This window comes from Dicentrarchus labrax, unplaced genomic scaffold (assembly GCF_905237075.1).
Source record: "Dicentrarchus labrax unplaced genomic scaffold, dlabrax2021, whole genome shotgun sequence".
Classification (NCBI taxonomy): domain Eukaryota; kingdom Metazoa; phylum Chordata; class Actinopteri; family Moronidae; genus Dicentrarchus; species Dicentrarchus labrax.
In genome coordinates this window covers 17,148,526-17,159,480 of record NW_026136721.1, presented here as the reverse complement: position 1 = coordinate 17,159,480, position 10,955 = coordinate 17,148,526, and the positions used below count along the sequence as shown (strand labels likewise).

Below are 10,955 nucleotides of genomic sequence, written 5' to 3'. Positions count from 1 at the left end.
GAGGAAGGGGAAGTTACACTGCGGCTGGGTGAGTCACTTACTTTCTTGCGTTCTTTGTCCGTAACTTTCAGAATAATAATGATGTATGTGTACTCTTGCCTTCTTTGTGGTGAGTGTATCCTTTTTTTTATATTCTCTGTATCTCTGTATGTATAAATGCTGCTGTAATTAAGTATTTTAGTGTTTTGGGTTTATTTTGGAAAGTAAGTAATGTGCATTTGAATTAATTTATGCATTGACATTATGACAATCACAAAAATGTTTCCTTTATTTCCACTTAGCTCTGAGTGTTGTGGCGGTGGAGCCTCTCAACTTAAATGGACATGTTGGGAAAAATGTTACATTCAAATGCTCCGACTGGAACGTTTGGGCTGGTGTAAAATCTAATGTTAAGTACCTTTGTGATAATCCATGCTCAGAAAACAAACACATCATCATTAAAGCAGAATATGGAAAGACTGCACATGAGAATAGAATAGAGTTAACTAACAGAGCAGAAGGTTTGTTTGTGACTTTCACTAATCTCCAAAAGTCAGACTCTAAGAAATATTATTGTGGAGTGGAGAGATTTGGCCCTGATCCCTTGATAGAGGTGAATCTTAAAGTTATAGATGGTAAGTTTAAGCTCCCCATTTATTTATTTTTTTAATACCACTCCTTTGTCAAAAACCACTGTATTGTTGGTAGATTAATATGTACTGTCTGTTATTTTCAGAGTCTCCCAAGAATACTCCAGCAACATTTGCTGTTACAAGCAGCTCCACAGTGTCTTCAAGCAGCTCAGATAGTATTAGTGCTATGTCTACATCATACATCATCCATTGTACAACAACTACTGCACCAGCAACACAAAGATCTGGTAGGAAATCTGCGCTTGCATGTATATTACTTATATACAGATATATACGTATATTTGACATTGTAATGCCTGTTATAAATATTGAGTCCAGGTATGTAAGTATGAACATCACCATGGTGAAATACAACATAATTAAAATCACTGCATGCTCGATTGATAAATGAAAATGTATAAAGTTGAAGTTGCTGTATGCTATATTGTTTTGTTAAAATATTATATTTTCTGTGCAGAAAGAATTCATATGGCCTGTGAAATTGAAGTTTAAGATCATTAAAAGTTTAATTTATTGTAAAGAGGATGTGAGGGGGCAAGATGTGTTTAGTATGACAGCATGTCTTCCTCTTTCTGTTTCTCCGACCAGGAAGTGTTCCATTTATGATTGTAGGTGTCATTCTTATACTAACCTTACTGATTGCCCTTCTGTACCTTATGAGGAAGATGGCCAAAAAACAACTTGGTAACCACCACATAAACAGTACAGCAACATCAGTTAGATAAGCCTCCACCAGACATAAAACCAAAGGTCTTATATGTTTCAGCAGACGCATCACGTGCTGATACACCACAAGAAGACATGCGAGAGGTGAGTCTCCTTTATTTCAGTTCTGAAACCATGTTGAGGGCTGTTGGTTTCTGTGGACTCACACACAGATGCAGCTATCGTGGAAGTACAAATGATGTTGAGGACACATTTACAATGCTAATCTCAGAGTTAAAAAAAAAAATACAAATAACACCTACAATATCTGTTTTCTTTTTAATTAAAAATGATTTTTTTGTACACAGCAACAGCACTACTGTTCCCCTATGCTCATCACCCATTAGGCTAATTTAGGAGACTGAAAAGCTATTGGGGTCTGGAACTAAAGGCACATTTCTCATCTAACTGTATCTTTGATCCGACTCAAGCCTGCTGTAGCACATACTGAATGAGCTGATTTTGGTAACGAATATGCTCAATATCAAAGTCAAATTATTTTAGCAAATTAAATTAATGGGGAAAGGAGCTGGAAGGGGTTAGCTTTATGTTTAATTTATTAAAAAGGCAAGTTCAACCCAATATTTGTAGTAGTAGTAATATTTGCATTTGATTGCATTCTTCTTCTTCTTGTTCTTCTTGTTCTTCTTCTACTTTTTATTATTATTATAATTATTATAATTATCATTATAAAAAAAGATAGATGAACCTTAGATGCAGTGGGATCCTTATTTTCTTGTATCATCAGTCTGAGACATCTGATCTTTACAAAGCTAAACATAACTCCTCACACACCAAAAATGGTCTTGGAAATCCTAATTTGTGATTTCCAAGACCGGAGGTGCAAAGAAATTAGAGCATCAGCTCATTTCCAAATTTCCATTGTGAAAGTCGAAGTTTGACACTGGTTTAGACTTTGTTTGCCATTTCAAAATGGTGACAAACTTAGTTTGACACACCGCTGTTCCCCTCTATTGATCTCAACAAGACACAACTGTCTTCCTGACATTAAAAACTTTATGTCTCTTAATTAACCGCAGCTGAATTTACACAGACCTGCACATACACAGGTCAGAATAAACTCTGTCTCCTTATCTTCTAATATGACTGCAGAGAAAGAAGTAATGTTGGCGCAATCCTCGTCAAGATGTCTTAATGGTCTAAGATGTCTTAATCATGATGGTTTTATAATGTTGTTTTTATGTGCTTGTTACCTTGTTTGTATTTTGTTTGACTCAGTATTCCTACTGTTTGTTTTTCTCACTGTTTTCTATTTCAAGGAAGTTGAATATGACAAAATCAGACCTGAGGACCAGCAAACTGCATGCCAACCTGCAGGGGTCTCTACCCTCAGCTTCTCTGCAGACCCAGACAGTCTTTATGCTAATTATTCCTCCCACCAAGGCACTGAATTAGCATTTTCCAGAGTCACATTTCACCAATGTGACTTGGTGTACTCTGTCATTCCACTACCCAGTGATCAATCTGAACCAAATCAATCTGAAAGCAACACAAATGACTCACTCTATTCCATGGCTCAGCTACCACAGGCAACCTGAATGTGGCTACTGTGAGTGAAAAAAGGAACTTTCTTGATCATATTGATTATGATTTTTTAAATGTAAATTTAGAGATATAATTTAATATAAAATAAAATGAGAGATCAAATGACAAGCATATTCTTTCATCTTCAATAAAGTATCTTTCCGTTCAATGATAGTTTGGTAAGAGTAATTACTTTTACTAAATGGATGGATTTACTGATAATAAGCTTTCAGAATAATTTAAATAATACTTAGTGAGCATCAAACTGCAAGTAACCCCCACCTTAAGAAATATGTTTGATGCTTTACATTCTGTATTAATAATTGTATTATTTAGTGAGGAGTAAACAAGAAAGCCTGCCACTGTATTAAACTTCATGATGCCAGATTTGAATCCCAAAACTCCTGTGACGTTGTCCATCACTTGGTAGAAAGAACATCTGCTTTGTGATTCTATTACTTTATGAAAATATTTTAAATTAACAAGTGGCTGAGACTGAGAGTACACAAAGACATATTCTTACTGAAAGGATGTGTGTGAAGTTCAGTGAACAAACTGAAGTCTGCCTGTGACCCTGCTGGTTATACAGTCTGCAGTATAAAGTTGGAATGATGTTTTATAAAATGAAATATCCTAGAAACTGTACATCACAGTTTTTTTTCTGAATCTTATCCTCACTAGTAGGCCTACTTAATTATGTATTTTTAGATCTTCTTCCTTTTTTGTGTCTTAGGCTTTTATAAGGGTGAATGGACGTGATCCAGTAATATTCATGATGCTTCTGCCATGTATCAAGTAGATCAGTAAGCTTTTTCTATTTCAGACCACTTAGAGGAAGACTTGCCTCCCCAAAGCACCATTACACAGCCCACAACTGTTTCACTTTAACAACTCACACTGGACCACTAAATGCAAATCTATTGTTATTTGATTGTGAGGCACTTCAAGCCCATTGTGTTTCTCTTTTTAATATAAATAATCCTCAGATGTATTTTGACATAAATTTAAAGTTATTTGTTTATTGTTGTTTTACTTCTACAAGAATTGACCCTTTTGTAAACGTGTGTCTTTTTGTTTCATTATTTATTCACATAATACAGTACATTTATTTTAGCAGGCTCACTTTGAGAACTGAAACTTTGCATTAGTCACCTATTACCTGAAACTAAAAGTGATTTGCATCTCTGTAAAGGGTGCTGTACAAATAATGTTATCAAATAATTAATTCAGAGAATTGTGAAGTGTGTTCTTTATATTTGAGTTGTGCAATTAATAAATCTGAGAGTTGATGAGTTTTGTACTGTTATGCTTTGTGGGGTTTTTTATTGTGCACAGTGTGAGGCCTACAGTCTGTACTAGAAATAGATTTAAATAGAATTAAATGTACATTTCCTGCATTCATTTGATTTTTATTTATTTTTTTTTGCTTTCTTGCAAAGATGAGAAGACTGACATCATTGTGACACGAAATGATTTACTTTGCTTAGCATAAAGACTAAAAGCCGGGGGAAACAACTAGCATGTAGAAACACACTTCCTGGAAAAACTGAATAATAACAATATATCACTCTAATAACTAATAGCAGCTAAACACTGCAGTAAATGCCATGGGATTGTTTTGAGGTTTTTTTGTTTATGGTTTACTTCCACTTCCACCAAGTTCTTGTCTGCTCTTACTCTCTTCATCTGTCATAGATGCAAACAGACTTATACTTGACTTTACTTGAGTTGCCATCAGTACTACTAGTAGAAGTAATATCAAAGTATTGAAGAGCAGTTGGAGAGCATGCCAAGTGCATTTTAGTTTGGATTATTTTTTCCAGGCTGAGTAAAGGCTGAAAGCAGGCATTTGACAGGCTGAGAGATGACAAGAGTCTGAACTAGGAGACTTAAACTAATACACAGGGTCATGGACTCACAGGACACATAACAGGTTAACAGGATCACACCAAGGTTTTTAGTAGAAGTGCTGTGTCTTGATTTAATTTTGTAAATACTGTTAGGGAGATCTTCTTGTGGTGGGATGTGAAGCAGCTTGGCATTTTCCAGACCGAGTTTGCTGTGGAAAGAGGACATCTACTTGCCAGATGTTACGTTGGATGAACTTCTGATTTGAGGTACTGTCAGCAAGTCTGTACATGGGTCGCCAGCTCTACCGACTGAGCTAACCGGGCACCCAACAGAATGCATGCATCTTAATATACTCAGAGCTAGTCGGCCAGTATGCTCACTACATCAAGTTGCGCAGGACCATGCAATTTATGCAACGGCCCCGCCCCTCGTGTTGAGGCAATGTTTAGAACTTTGATGATAGGAAGAACAAAACTATCCGTCACAAGAACAGAATAAAAGGCCTTGAGAGTGAATTGTCTCACTAACAGCTGGGCAGTACAGCTCTTGTTGTGAATGTGTCTTCCAGGGCTGTTCTGTGACTTTGTGTCTGACAAAACTGAGAGTGAAATACAACTATATACAACATGTGCACAAAACTCTGTGAGCACCAGTCCAGACAATATATGGGCATGATGGCACTCCTCACAGACACACATCCTTACAAGACAATGACACTAGTCTCTCAGTCAAGGTTTGTTTAACTCTGTAATGCAAGATGGAAAGCAATGGACTGACAAAGACTATTGATAAAATATTGTATTTAAAATGTTGATTAGCATGCTGGGCAATATGGATGCAGATCTCTCAATAAATAATAACCATCATGTATTTCAGCCAAGCCATAGTATAAATAGTATTATATATTTGAAAATGTATAAAAGCAAATCTGGGGGAGTCAGTTTGAATGCATCTGTTTTGAGACTTCAATTGCAGTCAGAACCTTATGAGGCTTGTGTTTATAGACAAAGCTAGTTGTATAATAGTGTATGGACTGTAATAGTAATTGCCAGGCAGCAAGGCCAAAGCTCATTTTCTTCTCCTTTCTAAATTATTTTCTACATTTTATATTTTCAGTGTTAATGTTAATATTCACTTATCTTAAGATTCTATAGAAAATATTCTATTCAATAAATATATATTTATACCTCATTCTGCTCTCTGTAAATCTACTAATTCTTGAACAGACAAAAGAGGGAGGATGGTTTCATGGGAGCACTGGGCTGTCAGTGTGGCAAAGGCAAATAGTTTACATGGCTACAGGTCAGTCTTATCAGAATTTAGTTTAGGGCCCCAGGGAGCCCAGGAGCTCTGAATATACTGATAGCTTGATGGCTGTTAAGCAAGTCAGAAATGAACAACTAATGAAACAAATCAGGTAATATGGAAGTGTTTTAAGTGTTGTCTTTTTGATCAGTATCTGTCTTTTTCTCTCTCTCTCTGTCCACAATCTCCTTTTACAATTTGTCACACGCACGCACACACACACACACACACACACACACACACACACACACACACACTCAGCCAGCAGAAGTCACCTTGGCAGCGGGATTGCCCTCCAGTAGTTGTTCTTGTCAGGCTCAGAGAGCGAGAGCAGCTAGATGTCGTTGTTATTGTTGTTAGTGTTGTTGTGTACATCGGCCACCAGGGGAAGAGTACGGTGGCCTGGGGTATCTGCTCTGTTGTCAATGACAGTCAATGACACTCTGCTGCTAGGTGAAAAGGATTAGCCAACTCTCTCTCTAACTTTCTCTTTTTCACTCTCTCTCTCTTTCCCACACACACACACACACACACACACACACAAATACATTCACTGCACTGGTTTTGCTTGTAGAAAGTTTGTAGAAAACGACAAGTAGTAGAGACACGAAGTACCTGGGAAATTGGACTAATGATGGACTGAGTAAAATGGAAACAGCTTGTGGGCATATTGCCTTTACTTCTTACTGGTCTCAGGTCAGAATGTGAACACACAAAAGTGTGCACATAGGTAGTTTGATATTTTCACACATATTTATAAGAACTCAAATTATATCAAATAACGTATAAAGTCAGTCCATTAAAGACACCCATTAGTCAGCAAATTTTCCACCCAGATGGAGAGCCTGGTAGACTTTTTCTTCAATAGGAAATGTAGGAAAATCTTGGAAATAAGAGGTAAAATTTGTCTTGTTCTTGTCTGGAGCCATTTCACAGCCTTTTGATGACCCCATTGGCATTAAACCTTTCCAAACATTGACTTTATTACAGGGCAGATTGCTGACAGTAGCTTGCAATCTATAGAAGGTACTGCACACCTTCACAGGTGTTTTCGCTTATTGCAGCTAATAAGGCCTCTGTTAATGTTGACCCTAAAACATAATGCTGACATTAGGCAGAGCTATGCTAGGAATTCCCAAAGTGCACTGTAAGTGTGTGCACTGTAGAGTTATAAAGGTGTAAGTTGTCCCATCCTAACAGGTGCAACAAAATTGACAGGGTGAGGGACATGTCAACCACGTCCTGAGAAGAGGTGTAATCACGCATCATAAGTGAAAACTCTTGTGTGGGAGTACCATGGGTGTCTAAAGGCTTTAATTGCTTTTGAGCCCATTTGACTATCCTTAAACTTTTACAAATTTAGGATCTGATTTTAGTTTAAAAATTTATGAAATACTATGGATCAAAGATGTTTTGAAATGTCAGTGTTTATATTCTTGTCCAAGCTCTGAATAGCTCCACATTGCAAACACAGACACAAACACACGCACACACAGTATGAATCCCCAGCTTGCTTTTCTAAAGTAATAAAGCAGAAACAGTTGAATAAACACAGACACACAGCTGATGTACAGCCTAAGGGAGTTCATCATGTTCATCAGGAGGCCATAGCTTTCCTGCTGTTGAGCACATCGTAGAATTTAGAGCTGGGTATTAAGATCCTCCTAACTCAAACAGTATACAGCTCTGTGGGGAAAGTTTGCTGAACAGTGTTGAGTAGGTTATATGAAGTGGTAGCACTCTTGGTATGTAAATGTAAAATGTTCTTTAGCACTAAAACTACTTAAACATGGGCCCCCACCCACCTCAGGGGCAGATACTGTATATTATGAAACTTTTTCCATCTTTTCCCAAGGAGATAGAGGGAGAATTTTATAACAGTGGTGTATAAAGGAGTGTGTGTGTGTGTGTGCATCTGTGTGTATGATTGTGTTTGTGTTTATGTGTGTGTGTGTGTGTGTGTGTGTGTGTGTGTGTGTGTGTGTGTGTGTGTGTGTGTGTGTGTGTTTGTGATGGCAATCCCACAGGCACACAGCTCCTTCCATATTTTCCTTCATGAGATCCTAAAATCCTAAAATATGCTACTCCTGCAAAATGTCACTAAAAATATAACCACACTGCAGAGTATATCTATCTTAAAGGCATACTATGCAGTTTTCCGGTTTTGTCAAACAGCTACCCCTAGAGTTGCTGCGGAGTACTTGTATTTAACCTTAATTGTCGTAAATACCACTTACCAGAGCCGTCTCTCTATACGGCTCTGCGTCTCTGCACTCACAGCCTGATCCCCTCCCCCCTGTATACTGGTACATGTTCAGTAGGATGGAAGCGTCGGACATCGAACAGGCAAAGATAGACTCTGAAGATGTCTACTGACCAGGTAACGTCTTCCATTGAGGCTGCTTCTTATGTCGCTGATGTATGTCACGTCGCGCCATAAAGCAATTTGTGATTCTTGCGAGATTAGGCGGGGCGCCATCTTCAGACTTGTATTGCTGGTTCTGCCAGCGGCGTCCCTCCCCAGCGTTGCTATCGGTATGATTCGCTATACTACGAGTTTGTTTACCGTTGAAATGACTTCGAAGCTGTTATATTAAGGTACAAATCTTGCACAGTGTGCCTTTAAGTGGAGAAAGAAATCTGCCAATGGGGTGACGTAATTCCGTATGTTTGCAAAAGTTGAAATAAAGCAAACAAAAACCTTTGAACACAATAAAGTTGAATGGCATGAACAAAATGTCACTTTGAGGAAAACTACTCTAATAAAGCATGGGTTTTTGTTTACATTGCTCCTGCTATCTGTGGTGTTGCCTATGATAATATTCAACTTATAATTGTTGAGATTTCAAAAGTTGTGTGTGATTGATAGGCTGTCAACAAACAACCAAACCAAACATTCCAAATATGACGTTGATATATGACGTTAATGACAAATTACAAAATCATCACCCAAATTGTCTATTGTAGAAATCCATCACACTTCCTCATTCAACTTGCCACACTTTGCGCAGTTGTCCACACTCACCATTTTTCCTGTGCAGGTATTTTGGGAAAAACTATGAGTGCACGCTGAACTTGTTTACAACCTACTTGATTGTCTGACCATGTGCGTTTCTTGTCATGTTGGACTTTCTGAATTTTTTACAGTGTTGCCTTACTCTCAGCCTTAATTTGGTGAGTACATTGCTATCATGACCAATAGAACTGATGGCCTACGCAACAACATTTGAGCCCATATCGTAATAAACTTTAATTTCAGGCAAATTTATTTTAGTTATTAACCAATCTTCACAACAGGCTTTACAAACGAATGTCTTTCTTGGGCTTAAAATAGAGACAATACCAGAATACATAACGTTTCTCGGGACATATGGTAAAGTGGTGGAGCTACACTTTCTTTTTAATCAGTAAGAGCACTGGAAGATTTTTACTGTTATCGTTCACTGAGCCATAATTTGTTTACTATAGCCAACATTAGCATGAAAAACAATTAGGACCAATGACAGGACAACCCTCCTCTGAAACTAAGACTGTGTGGGATTGCCAACCCACTGAGTCTAATAAGACACACTATCATTGTAATTGTGGACGATAAAGGTTTCTACCTACATTCATCACAAAGGAATGCTCGATATTGTTGTACTGTACTTCACATGGAATAGGACTTTAGCTAATTAAAAACCTTTCCAATCTCTGTTCTGAAATCAAATTGACCAGGTTACGAGCACACCTAGGGTTCCAAAGTGCCTTAAGCTAATTAGTTTCTACCCCCTGCTCATGCCTCTAAAGTCAAAGCTAACAATTACAATCTGGCCGCCCTGAGTTGCACTTCTGATGTTAGCCAATTACAGCTACTTTCAAAGTCATATCATCCAATTACCTTCCTTTGCCACCCTGGATTCTGCAGACCCATTAGCCAATTATACATATCACACAATGGGTTACTCTGGCACACACAAGCACATCCTGGAATCTGTGAATCAACATCCTGAAACCACATCACTCCCTCAGTCGTTTTCTGAAGTTCATACCCTATTATTAGCAGCTATCAAAGCCCAACTGTGATTCCCTTTCAAATCCATGCATCGTCTCTCTCACGATAATATGGCACTTTAACCTCTCCTTCACTGGAGCAAAGTAATGATAACACAGAGATGGCTGCTCAGGGCACTGTATAAGCTTTTAGGTGTCTGGAGTAGTAATGGAGAGAATTCCTCATGTCTCTGTTGAGCTAGCATAAAATTATGATCTGATGATCTCATGAGCTTTGAGAAATGAACACCATGTTCAACACTCTGATTGGTTCAAACCCTGGTTTAGGAGTCATAGTTCATTTCAGCAGGTAAAGAATAATAAAAAGGCAGTTGTGTAAGTGTTGAAGACAGGTGTCAAAATCCCCTTGCTGAGGGTAACATTTTGCCACTGGCAACTTTGGTACACTGTTTTCATTATTTCAAACATCTCTGTTTTACACTGTACAAACACTTTCCCAAAGCAATAGGTCACAATAGGTTATGAAACTAAAAAGCATCTATTATGCTATTGACAATACAAAGACTTGTGCATTAGGAGGAGTGTTTCAATTACTGTAGTTGCACCTTGGCTATCTATAAACATTGAAAACATCCAACATTTTTGTACTGCACAATGAGCAGCAGCAACACACCATCCTTGTTTTATCCACAACTCTCTTTCTGCCGCTGTTGCAGCTGACTGTGAGCCCAAATGATCCCAAACAACGATTTTGATGGACACAGGCGGGTTCCGGCTCCAGCATTTTATTTAATTCAAATTAAATCAAGTTTTACTGTCACATATACGATCATACACAGTACAATGTGTGGTGAAATTCTTAGTCCTAATAATCAAACAATAGAATAAAGTAGAATTTAGCAAATAGATTAAATAAGATAAAAA

The 10,955-nt window shown here is 37.8% G+C and overlaps 1 protein-coding gene across 5 annotated transcripts; it reads left to right on the top strand.

Annotated features, from left to right (window-relative positions):
* On the top strand, nucleotides 1–4,171 carry LOC127355123 (CMRF35-like molecule 5). 5 transcript variants are annotated; one of them, XR_007881673.1, is made up of 6 exons: nucleotides 1–28; nucleotides 282–614; nucleotides 716–859; nucleotides 1,221–1,316; nucleotides 1,399–1,442; nucleotides 2,618–4,171. XR_007881673.1 is itself a non-coding variant. In XM_051385621.1 (6 exons), the coding sequence occupies exons 1-6, from the start codon at nucleotides 79–81 to the stop codon at nucleotides 2,894–2,896; spliced, it is 924 nt and encodes a 307-aa protein (XP_051241581.1). In that variant the 5' UTR covers nucleotides 71–78; the 3' UTR covers nucleotides 2,897–4,171. The 5 variants fall into 5 exon arrangements, 4 of the variants coding, with proteins under 4 accessions (XP_051241581.1, XP_051241580.1, XP_051241584.1 ...); XM_051385621.1 differs by lacking the exon at nucleotides 1–28 and adding an exon at nucleotides 71–109 and having other exon boundaries at nucleotides 1,402–1,442; XM_051385620.1 differs by lacking the exon at nucleotides 1–28 and adding an exon at nucleotides 71–109.
* Nucleotides 4,172–10,955: the final 6,784 nt, after the last annotated feature.

What these genes read in the sequence shown, in the direction of transcription:
- LOC127355123 (XM_051385620.1), top strand. Translation starts at nt 79, where the DNA reads ATGATGTATGTGTACTCTTGCCTTCTTTGTG. An exon ending in GTACTCTTGCCTTCTTTGTG is followed by an intron (nt 110 to 281) that starts GTGAGTGTATCC and finishes ATTTCCACTTAG; the next exon opens with CTCTGAGTGTTGTGGCGGTG. An exon ending in GATGGCCAAAAAACAACTTG is followed by an intron (nt 1,317 to 1,398) that starts GTAACCACCACA and finishes TATATGTTTCAG; the next exon opens with CAGACGCATCACGTGCTGAT.